This window comes from Rhyacophila brunnea, unplaced genomic scaffold (genome assembly GCF_057557595.1).
Source record: "Rhyacophila brunnea isolate RB1 unplaced genomic scaffold, BYU_Rbru_1.0 scaffold_16, whole genome shotgun sequence".
In the NCBI taxonomy this organism is placed as follows: domain Eukaryota; kingdom Metazoa; phylum Arthropoda; class Insecta; order Trichoptera; family Rhyacophilidae; genus Rhyacophila; species Rhyacophila brunnea.
In genome coordinates this window covers 39,448,588-39,466,937 of record NW_028232816.1, presented here as the reverse complement: position 1 = coordinate 39,466,937, position 18,350 = coordinate 39,448,588, and the positions used below count along the sequence as shown (strand labels likewise).

General features: G+C 33.8%; 1 protein-coding gene across 1 annotated transcript in view; it reads left to right on the top strand.

Annotated features, from left to right (window-relative positions):
* Positions 1–12,753, top strand: part of LOC147074715 (uncharacterized) — a 33,016-nt gene extending 20,263 nt beyond the window's left edge. Inside the window, exons 16-18 of the mRNA XM_085943491.1 lie at positions 359–757; positions 2,586–3,091; positions 7,189–12,753. Coding sequence (XP_085799617.1) covers positions 359–757; positions 2,586–3,091; positions 7,189–7,226 — 943 coding nt within the window. The 3' untranslated portion in view covers positions 7,227–12,753. The remainder of the gene's footprint in view (positions 1–358; positions 758–2,585; positions 3,092–7,188) is intronic.
* Positions 12,754–18,350: the final 5,597 nt, after the last annotated feature.

Here is an 18,350-nt window from a genome sequence, read left to right as displayed (position 1 = left end):
ATACTCTTACTAATTTTACCTCGCGGAACAACAATTGGGAAACGCTGCTGTAAAGCATCACACTGCTGTTAACCTATAGATAGGGGGGCCCCACCAACGATCTTGGCCTGGGGGCCTCGCTTTAGGATGTGGGGGCCATGATTAGGGATATAAAAACCAAATCATTAATTATCATGCACCTCACGGTTGACTATTTTGTATTTTAACTTTGACCGAAAACCATAACAAAAATAGTTTTGTGCATCCTGTAAAATTTGATTTGTGTGGATTATGCCCCTTTTCCTTTCTAGAGTCAATTGAAAGTTATTAAATGAAAACAAAATATTTTTCTTAAATGTTTCCCATTATTTTCCAATAGGATGCTGTACACGCCGTTCAATTACGAACCGGCCGTCATGGAGGACTCCATACTTCCTGATTCAAACACCAACACTTTCGGCCAGTTCATGAGCCCGCAGTTCATCAGCCAGTCACTGATGAGGCCCATCAGGCCCTTGCAGCCACCGGGACCCCCCAAAATGATGGGGCCGAGGATGAACAATAATATTCTGAGAAATCCCATAAGAATCGGCCAACCCATCAGGAAGCACTACAAACCTTCACCCAAGAAGGTCTTCGGAAAAACCGGTTTCTCACCGAGGAAACCCAAATATTCAAAGCTTGGAATGAGCGATTTTCAGAACGTCGAAATAACAGAAATCCGAGGACGCTCCTGTCATATTTCACCCAGTGGGACGATTGTTAAGCGGAGTCCAGGGTGTGTACCTACCTATTTATAATTTTTTAACTAACATTTTTAGTGTGGTTGAATTGGTAGCCATAGAAAAATTAGTGTTCTGTTACTCTCGGTTATCATAGATAACTTGCTAGGCAACCAGTTGACTCGAATGATGATTAACTTTTGAATCGACTAAAAGTAGAAACACTTTTTTCAATTCAACTTTCAAATTGATCAACTTTGTTGAAATACGGTTCCCACTTATCAGTGACTTTTACTGTCATAGATCATACAAAAAAAGTTAATGTTTAGTTCCTGTTTGTGCATTTATTACGCGTGTCGTTTAGTCTGACAATTCATGATGCTGTACAAATTATTTGAAACTAACTTACAAGCACCCGCCGTGGTCGAGTAGTAAAGTCTTCGCTTGTAAAGCCGGCTTAATCCTGCGTTTGGCAAATTCACATATTGTTTGAATCCAGATTAGTAGATTAAGCCAATGGTTTAAAAAACAATCATTTTACAGCAACCCTTCATTTATAAAGATTTTTCCACGATGCATTAAAAATACTCAGATCGGATATCATGTTGTTCGACGTAGTTTTCCAAATCTTGGAATCAAACAAGTCCAACTATCCACTGACATTCATAACTAGACAAGGTGTTGCCCATTACTATTTTTAGTTTCAAGTTTTATATTAATTTGTTACATATATCCATTTACATTTCAATATTTAGCTATCTCAAACGACATGCACAGAATTTTTTCTGATGTATATGTATATGTGTACCTACACAAACATTGACAATCCATTAAGCGTCAATTATATTGGGCGTCTTTACGAGCTGTTTGTTGTGCGAATTTACAATCTGCCTGTAAAGTCGCCCAGTGTAATCATCGAACAAGCAAACAAGCAGGTTGTAAACACTTTACCGAGAAAAGTTGAAAGCCGGTCAACTTTACACGCTACACGCCGCCGTGTGGGCATACTGCGTCTGCGCAGCAGCAACCTCCCGGTAAAAAAACGAACTACGTTCTGTCAAAATAGTCGCTGGCTTGTGGCTTCTCAGCGAATGGAAAGTTTTGTGTGTAATCATCAAATCGCAATAGCTGAATCGCCCGCTTTTAAATTCGCCAACAAACAGCTCGTAAAGAAGCTCAATGTAATTGACGCTTTAGCGTCGCAGGTAAAAAATTAATTACACACAATTTGCATATACAGTCGCACTCGGTTATTACGATCACGGATATAGCGAGATCTCGGATGTAACGAGGAAACATTCATTGACATTTTAGTTTATGATTTTCTCCGTACATTTATTCATTTTTATAACGAGCTACTTGTCGGTTATACCGAGCTAAAATATCGTCAAAAATTTTCTTAAAACTGTTGTCGGTCGTTTAAAAAAATTTCAACCCTAAGCAATAAAATCCGACTGGACAGGATGGTGCCGGAATCGGATTACGTTTATGACAATAGTTAAGTGTCTAAGTACTTACCTAATTGGTGTTTTCGCCAACAATATTGAAAAAGTATACACACATATGGTTGAAATTGCATGTAAAAAATCCAAGGTTTGTGAAGTCACTAGGTACGTACCAGCGTTCATTAACAACTTCTTTTGTAGTTTATGAATGCAATGCTTGTTTCGGGGAAAAAATCTAATTGTTTATTTTTGTTTGAATTGCGACTTTTTGTATTGTACTGTGATCGAACGAGTAACGCTTATAACGAGCAAATTCGGTCGCTCTTATCTTCCTCGTAATAACCAAGTTATTATATGTGTGCCTACACAAACATTGACAATCCATTAGCGTCACAGGTAAAAAATTAAATAAACACAATTTTCATATATTTCTTTGTAGGAAACCGAAAAACCTGAAACACAAACGCACACCGAAGAAATCTGGTCTACCTGCAATCAGCGAAGAGGGCCCTAGCGCTGCCGGCGAAGCCTCCTCGTCTCTCATGGATCTCACCGATTTGCCTGACACCCCCGATAAGAAATCCCTCTCACGCAGGTCATCCTCCGACCGCAGGACCACCCCCGATGATGCGCGCAGAAAAAGAACCCCCGGTAGGAAAACACCGCGGAAGAAAACTCCCAGCAAATCAGCGTCCAAGAGGAAGTCCATCTCCAACAGAAAGACTACCCCCAGCAAGAAGTCTACACCCAGCAGCAAGACTACGCCCAGCAACAAGACTACGCCCACGAGAGCCTCCATATTCAGTTGGTACTCGAAAGAAAGGCTCGCATCGTCAGCCAAAAAATTGAATTTCACCGAAATTACTGCAGAGGCGGTTGTGATTCAGCCAATCCAACACCCCGGGACATCTTATAGTGCAGAAGAAATGAAAGAAACGGAAAACGGTATGCATTACATTTCAATTTAATCTGAACTTTCCAAATTTCAAAAATATGTCCTACGGCCGCCTATGTGAAATACTGTACCTGCCAGCAACGTGGACTTCTTACTAGGCAATTATTTAAAGCCTAATTTTATATAATATTATATCACTAACAGACTGATGTAATAATATAATATAATAGTTGTCGCTATATATCTACTTACCAGTGGCAAAAGGTGGAGATTGGGCTATTGAGATCTGACATAAATAGTGCCTACTAAACTTTGTCAGTCATATGTATTTGTATTCTTAGTTCAATAAAAACAATTAAGTATGACTGACAAAGTTTAGTGTGCACTATTTATGTCGGATCGATCTTAACAGCCTACCTCCACCCTTCGCCACTGCTACCTAGAGATGTGCTGCGTCCTATATTTTTACTACCGAAGCTGTAATAATCTATTAGTAAATTTATCGTGTTTTCGTATAGAATATCATGGCATCTACCAGCAAATTATCGTAAAAGAATTACAAAGTATTTTCTACACTGTTAAATCAAATTTACTTATAATATTTTTAAAAATTACAAATTGAACGGCCGCCCTCTTTTCTGGATCCTTTAGTGGCGACAGGTCGTAGAAACTCGTAGGTGAGCATCCGTAGTTATGCCTTGATTACACGTAACGAGTATAGTGGCGAGACAGTGTTCTTGGCCGAGTTCTCGGTTGGTATAAACATATTACCGAGCGTTTGGCCTAGTAGGATGGCGAGACAGTCACTCGGACCCTTTTCTATTTACTAGACCGAGTGCCCAACCCCCCACCCTACCGGTGCATCGCCACTTCTTCTCTTCTAAAAAGTTTAACAACACATTAAAACATTCTTCATCCATTCTCAGAAGCGCTCTAAATTTATTAGGGCCTTCTAACTCCAATTCACTAAAAAGAGTGTATGTTGCACCACGATCTGGTCTCCTTAAAACCCATTGTCTTGTCCAAAGACATTTAATAATTGAGGTGTCTAATTACAAAAAGCGACAAGTCCACAATTGAATATTTTCGGGAAACAACGTTTTTATGTTTCAAGCTTCAATTATTTGTTTTAACGTGAGATTATATTTTCCATTGTATTCTATGTCGAAATTAGAACCAAATGGCAATTTGTTTCAGCCGATAAACTCTTAAATGTAATAAATATAGGCAAAACAAAATTGGACATATCGCTATTTGTAATTCATTTTTTAATTTACTCCGCATAAGGCACATATTTCCGTGGCACTGTCATGAGTTTATCAGATGCTACAGCTTGGGAAACGCCCTTTTCAATATTAAACGTTCCCTTATTGGTTGACTTAAACACGCGCGTAATCAACCAAGCTTTAAATAATATGAAACACGGACTTGGCGCTTTTTGTAATAAATTGAGACTTAAAATATTTTTTTTCATAGGGTTATGTCGCGTTTTGGAGTTTATAGATGAATACATATTGTGTAAAATTATACAAAGAATATGTGCGTATTTTTTTCTCGATTTTGACCAAATGTGGACTTATCGCTTTTTGGAATTAGACGCCTCAATTCATTCAATTCTTCTATCAGGAGTGGTATGAGCAGCTTAGTATATTTTTTAATGTACTTTTTACGATCCATGTTTCAGTACACAAAACTAGCCTGCTTTTTGATCGAAAGTGAACTGTGAAAGTGAAATACGTATAAACACTCTCCCACACCACTCTCTCGGCCTAGTGACATCTTGCTGTCTCGCCACTGTACTCGTTACGTGTAATCAAGGCATTATAGCTACAGGCAAGCTGTTCATTGCTAGACCCAAAGTGCAGAGTATCTGTATAAGGGGGAGTGTACCCGGAGGTCAGTGGTACAGGTTAGATTTGTTAAACCCTCCCTTCTCCCATCATCACAATAGAGTGTATTATGTAATAGTGAGTATCTAATTATCTACTATGAGTTTTTATAAACACTTCAATATATTTTGTTTTCATACTTGATCCTTTGCTTAGTAGTATGTAATAAAGTTTTTACCTTTTGTTTTAATTTATTATATTATTCTTCTTTCTTTCGACTATGTCCGATCCTGATAAGATCATATGGGCCTGCACAGAGTGGGGGTTTGTTAACAGATTTTGTTTTTACAAGAAATAGATGTCATCCACTTGCTCAACCTATTAGGTCCATACTCTGAATGATACATAATTTAAAAAACAATTTGTGTACTTGTCAGTCCCACGATTCGAACCTGGAACCCTCGACGCTATATGCCGCTGCTTATGGCGCGCGCCCATTGTGGGTATATATAAGTGAGAATTTACTGTATTCGTTGTCTGTGTGCATTTACCATTTATGAGTGTGCATGGTGCCTGAAGACACCGAAAGGCGAAACCCAGGTCGCAAAAAATTACTCAAATAAAATAGTGCAAAACTTAAATTGCTTAGAAATAAAATTCAAATTCCATCAAGTATGTACCCGCGAGGATATAGGTAGAGCATCATTCAGTGCAGTATTTATACGCATGCCAGATGTAAATTTGTTTTAGTTCAGTCAAATATATAATATCATTCCAAAGTGACAGCAAGTGAAATCCGTCTTAAATTGTACCAAAACTGTCATTCCTTCAATCTATCGGCTTCTATTTTTAAATCTTTCATGTTTTTATCTTATTATATTACACTAATTAGTATATTTGGTAAATTAGCGATAATAAACGTTCCAAATTTGATTGAAATTTATCAAATGGTAGAAAAGTTAAGTGTACGTACGTTAGAAGTTATACTTCTTTGGCGTCACAAAACAAAATAATCCGTTACCTGAGTCTATTAATATTACAGTGGATTAGGTTGATGAAAACGTACGCGATCCATCTGTGTCTCATATAGCACATGATAATTGTAATTTAATTATTGTATTGGACCAAAACTCATCTTTGCCATACAGCGGTTATAATCGATTCAGAAGTGCCCATGATGAATTAATAAAAAATCAAATTTTAATATATTTTTTGAATTATTTACCAATAATAATAATATAATTTTAGTGTTACTGTGTTACTGAGTTTTTTACTGAGTTACTTAGTGTTACTGTGTTACTGTACTGTGTTAGTGTTACAAGTGTTACTGTGTTTTGAATGTGGATAAATTATCTCATATTGTACCGAAATCATTCGCCAGTGCTTTAAATATATATTAGATAGAAAATGTGCGAACGATTGCATTTAAAAATTATCAAAGGTTCAAAGGTCAACTTCCAAGGGTTCATTTAGATTCGAATACAGCAAAAAAACTTATATTAGACATTTTCACAACAATTTATATGATAAATATTTGTTTTTAACTGGCAGTTATACATTAAATAAACTTTTTTGTTGGCGATGCGTATTGTTTGGTAAAGAAAAGTATGCGTGGAATTCTACTGCCATAAGTGATTTAAATAATTTGACAAATTCAGCGGTGAAACCTATGACCAGTGTGTCGTTGTCATTAGTGTGCACCTATTCATCAGTAGTAATATCGTAAGTATTATCTTCTTATTTCCCGTAAATTACCTGACAAGTGTGCTCTTTTTCTCTGATCTCCACAGCTTACCTCTTTCCAAAAGTCACCCTTCGCCACTGCTATGCGCATGCACATGTACCCCTGAGACCGAAATGAATATAATCATAATAATAAATTGTGTTGCATTTGCGCGCGCAACATCCGTCACACGCCAAACGTGTTACATCGGCGTGCGCAACTTCGTCACACGCCAAAAATACACTCTGATCTGTTTTCCCAAACGCGCCAAAAGAAGTATAACTTAAAAAATGTGATTGAAAATTGCTGATTTTTTTATCAAACTGCTGTTTTTTTTGTACCAATTTTTTTGTAATTCTTGCGGTAGTTAGTGTTGATAGGGATTCCTCTGTTCTCCCAATCGAGCCACCGGAATAAATCTTCCAGAATAGTTCGAGTGAGACTCTGTCACCTTGCTTGACACCTCTATTAATAGGAAAGCTACAAGATGGCTATGAACTTTCCCCCTTGCTATTGCATCGCTGTATGTCACTGTATGCCCGCCCTCTTCTATTAATTTCAATTGAATTAACATTTATATTTTTGTTTGTTTCAGATCTTGCAACACCTATATATACGATAAACGTAGACTAAATCAATTGATATTCTGTTGTGGAAATAATATTAAGCATGTTTTGTAAATATGTTTATTAACTGCCTTTTTTAAATTCACATTGATCTGTAATCCCCATATCTGTTTATAGAAACAATTTAATGTTTTTCTTAAAGTGTTGTAATATAATGTTTATATCCGAGATGTTGAAGAAAACCGTTGTCTTTAAAGATGCAGCCTAAACATTAAACAAATTTACTTTGTGTATAAATGAGACTGCAAGAAAGAGATCACCGGTCTAGTAATTTCCATATAAAACCACATAAGCTCCATTTTCTATATTACGCAACATCTTCGGTTTGTACATCTAAAGAATTTCTTTCAAACATTTTTAATAATAAATTAATATCGATGACTGCCAGGAGCGAATTGATGGTCTGAGCATGCAAAATTTTCTAATCAATCGGCTCAAAATTAAATTCAATACTGTATCCAGTGGTCTCCAAACTCAATAAGGATGTGAGCTACTTATACATATTCCTTCTTTATAATTTTTTACCATCGTCCTTTATCGCACCATATATAATATTATATTATTACTTAAAAAAATTAGGACTCAGATTTCCAATAAAACATAAAATGCATATTTTCATTATTTATAAACCAAATAATAATTGAAAAATATCGTAAAATAAGTGCGAGTAAAAGTAAAAATAATTAGTGAAAAGAATGGCATTCACCTTCTTCCACAATTTCACAACTTCCATCTGAATGCAATTATCAAGATGTACATCTGTGAGTCTTGTGTTTCTATATTTACTATTAACCACGTCAAAAACGTTGATTCACACAAGTAGGTAGAACAAAACGATGCCTTCATTTTGAGCGCAATTCAAACTAAAATTGGATATTTTTCTGTTGGGACGAAAGGCCATACAGATTCTACAGTTGAGGCAACACTCTTAATCGACAAATCACATTCAAATTTAAAAATATGGTAATATATCCTACGCGAGCAACCAAAAATGCCCCTGCGAGCGACCGTTTGGCGATCACTGCTATAGAACATTGAAAAAATCTGGAAATTTGTCGAATATTGAACTCCTCAGAGGGCAATAAAAATGTAATAAACACAATGCCGGAATTTTTTTTATCAAATCTCATTCGAAAGTTTCGAATATCTGTGATATCATATGAGGGGTATAGAAGCAAAGGCACCTTTCTACCAAAACAGTGTTTTGGAGAAAAAGCTAAAAAACTAATTTAAGGCAGATAAGTTTAATGCAGAACTTTTTGTTTTTTTTTTCAATGTAGAAATAAGGTTAAAAAGATAATTGCTGGTTTTGCGTCTAACTAATTGAAAGGTTGCTGTGTTTGCTCCCAAATTGTACTGAGTGGCCATTTTTTGTGTGGGAATTATATTGAATATATTTTATATATTTTTATTTATATTTTATATATTTTCTTATAATGTGAATTTTTAAAGTGATTTTTGTATGAAAGAATGCAAGGTTTGCGCCTCAAATATTGTTTTACCATGTGCATAATGAGCAGCTCTATCTGCATTCATAGGTTATTTTGCCAATTTTTCCAAGATTGCTGCCTTTGCTTCTATACCCCTCATATTTGGAATTTATAAATTAAATTGTTCATGATTTCCGATAATAATCTGGGTTTGAAATCTGTCAGCCTACCGGGATTTCTCCCAGGCCGATTGGTGTATTACATATTATATGTATTCAATTAATGTAATGAGTTGTATCAAATATGTTATTTTTGTAATGGGATGCAGAATATTGATTTTCGAAAACAGATCATGGAAATCTTTCGTCAACATGAGAATGTTCTGTGCATCGATGGATGGAATATCTACGTTAAAACCCTTTGGATGCATACGCAACGTTGTCTTTGATAATGGCCAGAAATGCTAACAACAATCGTCATTTTGCTTTTGATGCCTTGAGTTAATTTGGGAACATACTACCGCATCAGTAGTACGTTTATCTATTCCGTAGTTTTGTGTAATATAACCCGATTGATATAATGTTTTGTGACTGGGCAGGTTTAGAACTTATAGCTATTGTATTTTTTGTCATAGCATCAGCATTTTTATAATAACATTAATTCCAAATACAATATTCAGTTTACAATATAAACGTTTTTTCAATATAAAAAATTATTTACAGTCAAATTCTTGGTGGAAGGACAATGTTTTATACATTTGAAACAATGGGAAAGTCTTTTACTCAACTCAGTGTTTCCCAAACTCATGGGTAGTAACCCCCTGCGGGACCGTAGATTCTGCGTGGGGGGGGGGGGCGATTTCGGGGGCTTTAGAGGGTGAAACCAGTCCTGCTTTATAAAATTGAAGTGGATTTTGCTATATAAAAACAGTTTGATTTATAAAAAAATAATGAAATAAAAATCATTTGCAATATTTTAAATGTTCCAATAAACAAACACCATTAAGACCTTTTTCACAAATCATGCATATTGTACGCGATCTTTTAACGAGGCCACTATGCAAACTTTTTTTTTCGGCAGGGTAATTTCCTAATTCCACTACATATTATCCCTCGTGTGGGATAACCAATTCTTGCAAGGATCGTGCGTTTCGCTCGCTCTCGCGATTGCCCGTATGATAGAGCGAGAAAAAGATATGTCAATTACTTTTAACAGTACATACAGCGCGGGATACCTAATTGCCTCATTATCTATTCAAAACCAAAAATTAATTACAAACGTGTTTTCATAATATTCCGATTTCGCAGAATCGATTAACAACAAGTGGTAAAGTGACTAAAAATAATACAATACTTTCATTTTTCGACAATTATTGGTAGCAATCCTCGCCCGGATTTTGAAAAACATTGTAGCAGCCAAAGGGTTTAACATCATTGTGAAATGAAGAAATGTCCTGATGCTTTATATTTTTTTATATGATAGGCGGGAATGCCTTTTTTTTATTATTTTATGGCCATTGGGTCGATGTGAATTGTGTCTGGAAATGACACGTTCGATATGACAAAAAGGTTATCATAAAAGATGTTTTAGATACCATTTATTATTTTCTTTATATTGATATAGTATTTTGACAATTATTACTAAAAATAAGGCCGTGAGTCCTAAATTTCTATATGTTTAATTGAAATACAAATATTTCAAAATTAAAATGTCTTTCTTATTCTTACCATAAATGCACACTCCCATCAGATTGTTTTTGATGTAACATACTAAAAACAAAATCTGTTTAAATATCTCGTTACTGTGTTGGCAAACGGTTATAACTGCTGTTTACACAAATTTACAGGAGAACAAAGCAAAGTTTTGAAATCAGTCTGACAAGGGTTGGTTTATAAGATATTTTGAAGTATTTTATATCAAAATAAGCGGATTTAGTATCCCAACGCAAACCTCAAATCATTTCTTTTAAAAGAATTCAAGTTATATTTATCTTGCATTTTAAGCAGATATTATATGAGGCGCCGAGTGCCAAAGGAGCTCAAGCGCCAACTTTACGATTTTTGACATTTGAATGTAGGTTTTTTCTATAAATCGATATGTATCATGCCACAAAGTCCTATCGCTCAAATAATTATAGAAATTTTACAAAAGAGATTTATTTTCTGTGGCATAATTGTTTTGGTCGTTATGTCGGCACGCCACAGAAGCTTATCCGCCATTATACTATGGAGAGCGCGAGACCAAAACAGCTGTCAGATTTGTCTTATTGAATATACGTTCTCAACAGTGAAAAAAACTAAAAATGAGGTCAAGAAGGATTAGAAAAATAGTTTCGATGTGTGTTAAACCTGTAAACGAGGAAAATCGCGTTAAGTTTAACAAGTTTTATCCGTTTTACTTTCACATACGTTGTTGTTTAAAATATTTTAGATTACTTTTGAAATATGGTTATTAACGTCATTATAGTAATTTTGTCCACTAAACTTTTACTTCCATGAAGAAAATAACTTCTATTTCCAATTTTCATCTTGTTTTATATCCAATTACGATTGATATACACTAAAAAAAGTATTTAAAAAATCACCCGAATCCTTGAGTAAAAAATGATGGTGTTAAATTTGAATAATGATTTTCTTATTTTGGTCAGTTTGGAGTAACGATTTGATTTATTATTATTAATAATATTGGGTATATAGACGGTTATTACAAAAAAAACAATCCAAAGGCTTTGAAATCATTGCCGTAATGGCAAAAACGTATTTAATATTATAAGGCAAATGTTATGCCAAACAAACTCATGTAACAATCATAACAAATTTGACCACTTTTTTCAGTGTTTAATTGGCATAAATTTTTTTTTTTATATCAACATGTTTTTTTATTGCTATCCAAACCCTTACATTAAAACATTTTTTTAAATAATTGATTTTTTTAAATTAATGCCATTATTTGAGTTTGAAAATGTTAATGCCACAGAAGCTTATGCAACAAAAAAAAGTATCAAGTGCCACCTTTTTTCATTTTTCTATATGCCAAAGAGGCTCAAACACCATTTTTTTTGAAATCCAATAGATATTTTTCATTAAATATTATTGCAAATAAAACTTTGATTTTTTTAAATTTGCTTTGCTTAGAAAATAATTGTCCATTTCAACATTCAAGTTTAAAATTAAAAAAATAAAATCACTGAAAACTTGTCGGCCATTTTGTAGCACTTTTGTTAAATGGTGCTTGAGCTCCTTTGGCGCTCGGCGCCTCATATCTTTTTGCCATATGAGGTGTCCTGTTCCAAAATCCGCTTAATTACATTTTGCTCTTTTTGAAAAAACAGTGAAAAACGATTTTGACTGTTTTTTATCACTGAAATAGTTATTTAAAGACTTCATTGTATAAAACAATATAGAACCTACTTAATTAAAAACAAAATTCATATGTACTCGCAACACTTTAAGCAATAAATGAATTTTAAAAATCAAAAGACGGACTTTGGAACAGTATTGGTCATATAGCGACTTTTGGAACTGTAATGTAAGAAATACAGTAAAACCTCGTTAATACGAATTCCACGGGACCGAAAATCAAAAAAAAATACGAAATATGGTATGGGGGAAAAATCGTGAATTTTTTTTTTTTTTTTTCATTAATATCGTTTGCATTGCATTAATATAGCTGCATGCGTAGGTACATTAGATACAGTGTGTTTTGTGAATACCAACAAAGCACATCGACACATTCAGCGTGTTGCAGTCGAGACGAGTTTAGATGTGCGAACCGGCTAATAGTAAAACTAGTCTAACCCATTGATATAATATGGGTGCACCCTTGCATGCAAAATCTCAATATAGTTTAGTCAACACATACTGTGCACAAAGTGATTCCGATCCAAATTCGATTTTCAGTTTGCATAGGATTACTCTAGGGTCGTTATAAAACCACTTAGACGGTGGACTTATGTTCCTGTAGTGGCGTTTTGTGTAGCATTTTTAAGTTTAGATTAAATAGACAGTTTAGAGCGGCGCCCGATCTAGCTATTAAGAAATATGTCCACATTAATAAATTGAGGTCTCTAGAAACAAAAACGCCAGTTCCTATTTTTTAAGAAAAATGTCCTATACTTATCTCTTTTATAGTTGTATTTTCTAAAAATTGTAATATAAAACATTACATATTATTAGTAGTAGTAGGTACATAAACAATATTTATAAATATTTTTTTACGAAAATAGAAACTGCCGTTTTTGTTTCTAAACCCATCAAATGCATTCAATATAATAAAAAAAACACAATGGCAATACAGGAGTAGTAGGCCATAGCTGAAAATTAAATAAGAACGAAAATATAACAGAAAAAATACTTTTAATAACAAGTACATTAGAAATAAACTAACTTTGAATGAAGCTTGATTTACTATATATATATTACCCACGTGATGTTAGTTCATTTTATATTTCCTTATAAATTAATAAAAATGAGAAAGATTTAAAAAAAAAATACTGCTTTGCACTCTTAACAATGTGATCTACCATGACCTAATACTTTTTAGGGCAGTTTCATATTATTTGGTTGACTAATTGCATTTATGAAGTGGAAAGGCCATAAAGCATGATTATTAGTGATAATTTTATTACTTATTTTAAATCACTCTCACACATTCATTAACCCTCTTATCAGAAACAGCAATCTTATAATATAATACATACAAACACTAAATACAATATTGATTCTTCGAAATTTTATAAATGAAAATCATTTAGATTAATTGTAGGTATTTTAAAAAAATCATAATAATATGTATGATGCAGGTAACATCTGTGAAGTGTTTTTCTAATCTGAAACTCTTTTGAGAAATAGAATAAATAAACCAAGATAAATTTTATTTACCTTCTGAGCATGTTATCTTCTATTTATAGAAGGTAAACCACTGCCCACTACCAGAAAATGCTAGGCTGAAGACAACTGGCCGCCACTGGTACCATCACAACCACAATTATTTTTAAATGCCCTAAACCAGCGGTGCCCAACCCGTAGCTCGTGAGCAACGTGTTGCTCGCGTACCGTTTTAATGTGGCTCGCAGTTTGCGTATTCAGATTATGTACTAAGCGCGCAGTGTATGTCAAAAATCAGCAAAATTACTACTCACTGTGGCAACACCTCGGCAATCACCACTGGCGAAAAGGCGAGAGTAAAGGGTCACCCGCATTGAGGTGCATGTCAAGGAAATTGACAATTGAACGTTTCTATCATATTCCACATGCCAACACTTTTCGTCTGTCATGTCAAACTGACATTCTTTTTTGTTTATAACAGTTGGCACTATGTATTTTCTATGAGAATGTTGTCTGTTATCTATTGTCTGCAGGTTGTTCTATTATCTATGAATGTCATGCCGCATGTATTTTAACGTACGCACACGTAGAAACTGTTAAAATTAATTGAAATTAGCTTGAATAATTCTACAAAATTCTGCAAAATGACGAAACCATAGATATTTTTATCGCCGTGAGTTCACGTGATAGTCCGCGACATGCAACCTCAATGTGGGTCGCCCTTAATAGTATATTCGTCTATGGACGAGACGAAGTGTCGAAGCGCGTTCTGACACAAGTGTCAGTTTGACAATTATATTTATCATATGGTTACCTACCCTAATAATTATCTCTGAATATCAGTCAGAGAAAAAGAAAAAACGGACATACACTTAGAATTTTAAAGAAGATTGGGAAGAGAAATATTTTTTTATTTATTTTAAGAACAAATGAATTTGTTTGATTTGCGGTTCAACAGTTGCTATTGGAAAAAAGTGCAACGTAGAACGACATTTTACAACGGTTCATAAAAAATATGGTACTGAATATCCTATTAACAGCAGTCACTCCTAGAATAGAAGCAAGTCTGAAAATATCAAATTACAGATAAAAAAGATTCAGAAAAATGCATTTTTTTAAGTTTACAATGTGATGATTCAACAGACATCTGCAATATTATTGTGTTTTCTTTTACCTATTGTGCTGACTTTTTCAAAAAAAAGGTCATCGTCCTATGTGTGGCTCGCCTAAAATTTTTAAATTCTTAATTTAACTGCCCTGTTAACTGTACTGTTTACTGTACAAATTTATAAGAAAAGTATGTCAATATAAATGGTTTGTGTTCTTCCCTCATTTGACATATTTATATACTGTCGAAAGGTTAAAAGATGCAACAAATATCTTCCGAGAGCGTACTGGCACCCGCAGGTGTCGCATTATCGATCCTTGACGTAAAGACATCAATACCGATTTGGAATAATGATCTTTGTTTTGTTCTTCAACCACATTCAATTTATCTATTTATGAAATTTGAATGTATGTACCCTGACAGAACCGGAATCCTACGGGCAGTTTACTTTATGTGAGACCTTGTATTTTTCACATTCAACTCTAACATACGAAATCATCGTATTGACTCAATCCAACCATTCTTTTGTGTTTTAAAAGATTACAGTAGTATTAAATACTTTCTTATATTCCTCGTCGCTTACTATCGTGACTCCATTCAAAGGCGCCCTGCCCCATCAGATCGTTATGCCTCTAGCGAATATCTGCACGGCTGAAGTTTTCGAGAGGCCCATTGCATCGTCCACTCGGTCGGATCACTCTCCCCGATATTTAAACAAGAAAGAATAAAAGAAAAAACACTTTTAATATACAAAGAATATATTTTTTACAATTTTGGATATAAAGTAGAAACAGATTTGAGTATTTTTAAAATTGCAAATAAAATATTTATTTGACATAACCGAATTTTCGAGCGTGCCATCCAAAGATGTTGAAGAAATTCTTATGTAAAGATGGAGCCTTAACTTTGGGAACTCATAAGTTTCATACAAACTAAAATGAAAAAAAATGTCCGCAGGTAAACCGCAAAGGACTCGATCTGAAAAAATATTCAACATCTTTGGTATCATCATTGTCACTGTCTATCCATAACTGGATGAAGGCTTCTTCTTCACTCCCACCGATCCTATACTTATGTACTCCATTTCACCGATCCAGGGCATGTTCGAGCGGCCTTGTGAATTATCAATACCTTTAGAACAGGCATGTCAGACTTCAAGTAGGCTGTGATCTTTTATCCAATATCAAAACTGACGGTGATCTACTACATTATACAATTGTCATTTTTCATTCTTTAACTTGAACAAATATTCGGCTCAGGAAAATAATTTTGTCTCAAAGAAATACTCAATTTCCCATTTGCCGTGAAAATGATAAGTTTTGGTCTTCTTTTGGGCACTCATGATCTCCGTGACGTTAAGCGGAAAACATACCTCAGTTTAAAGCGTGGGGTTCACATATTCTCTATCGCCTACTTCTATGACGGGCCGCCGTGAGTGATATGACAAAATCACGCAGGCTTCCTCATGGTTAATTTGAAAACGATTTTCAAGTAAGATGGTTAACAAAATAAAAAAGGAATGAGCAATGCTTCGTCTTTAAAAACTCAAAGCAACCGTATTATATTACAACTGAATGGACACGCTTTTTGCATTTTCACAGCTCAATTCCTATTTTGCGATCGACCAAAATCTACCTCGCAATCGACACCTCAATCGTTGGGCATGCCTGTTCTAGGATAACGTAAAAATATTACATTGTAAATAATCTACTACCGAATGTACGACAGTACGCGATTATTTATTTTGTAAATTAGAACTAATAATTAATTTACAAAAAACAGTATGAGTAACAACAAGCATTATCAAATAATAATGACTTGATCTTGATAGTATATATTACTATAATATAATATAATACATAAGTTTATTTCATAACATCAAGGTAACAGTAATGATAGAGAAATTCATAAAAATTTAAGTTTGATTTCAATGTCTTTTTTCCGGTGAAACAATAATTGCATAATGATTTTCGATCTGTTTGTTTGAGTTTATATCAAATTTAATTAAATTTATACTAATTTTTTTTAAATGAAGTGTACTTTTAGTGACTAGTTACAAATAATAAAAATACACTTTATATTTGCTTATTTTATCATTCTCTTAAATTAAAAGTTAGTTTAGATAATTCAAACTAATATTAATTCAGCAGACTTACCAACGAGTTACATAATAATATGAAAACTACGATGCAAATAACAAAATGGATTGATGAAAAATCCTCTTAACTGCAAACATTTCAACAATCAATTTATTATCCATCAGATACGAAAAAAATTTATTCAACCAAAAATTATCATAATTCATTATTTGAAATAAAAGACATAAAATAATTATACATACTCCATATTGTCCAAAAATATCTTGAAAAACGGCGTGAAAATCATATTTTTAAAATATGTAGAAATCAAAATGACAGACCAATTTATGCAACGAATTAAATGGTTTTCATTAGGTACCGACAATAAACATTTATCAGTGACAAAATAAATGCAACAATGGTGGTAAACGTTCTAACCTAGTGTCTGCCGAACTGTGTGCCGCATCACACTAGTTTGCCACCAGAAGTTCCAAGTGTGCGACGAAAGAAGTCCGTGAAATACAAGTTAACGTTTTCGGCAGTTAAACTATGTCGGATCTTAAAAAGATCATATTACAGGCTTATACAGAGAGAAACAATTTTTTTTGTTTTTTTAACGAGAAATGAATGTTAACCACTTGAAAAACAGCATGTGAATTTTTTCACCAGACCTTAGATTCGAGCCCGGGACCCAGGACATTACAGGCCGACACATTATTCACTTGGGCATCATGGATAATTTATCTTTATACATATATATATGTAAATGTTAATACAGCAATATTATATGTTCAAACTCTTTTATGATTTTAAATTTATGTTATAAGTACCTATATTAAATTTTTTGGTGTATATATATTTGATGTTTTGATGTGCCATGAAACAAATCCCGCTTCCTCAGTGTGCTGTCAGGTAAAAAAAAATCGACAGAGTACATTGTTTCAGGTATTGGTTAATTAAAAGTTAATTAAAAACCGCCACTGCTTCATCTGCTTCTGTCATCTACTGGTCAGATCATGTTTATTATTCATGGAATACAGTTGCAATAATTGTCTTGCATTGCATAATTTGATCTGACATACGTTCACTTTGTGAATTGAGCCGGTTTTCAAGTTTTTGTTTTACATGGAGTACCTTATCCTTATCCACACGATTTAAAAAGATCAAGACCAGTTTCATCCAGTTAGATGTTCACGAGTGGACGAGATAAGATTGTGATCTTTAATAAATTGTATGAATTTTTTACTTAATATTGCCTTTTATTTTAATTAATTTTATGTCAATAATACCAAAAATTTACAGTTAACATGTTAAAGTGATTGTAATTCAGTATTTTTTCCAAATAGAGTTGCAAATATTCTAAATCGCAAAGGCAAAATTAAGGCTTCAATAAATACATGATAATTTTCAACATTGGCAAAAATTCTAACAGGTTAGGTTAGGTTTCAACGGCAATGGTTGTGTAATAATTTTTCCCTTAAACGTGCACCAAAAATTCATGTATTATCAATCAATTTGATGAGTACACTCTATCTCACTGAAGTAAATACTTTTACGTTCAATAAAAATCTTATAACTTACAACACTATGGAATGAACTAATAAATTAAAAATAAATATTATGTAAAAATAGCTTTGCATAATATTTCATACTGTATGAGAAAGAGAGGGAGAGGCACCTTTTGATAAT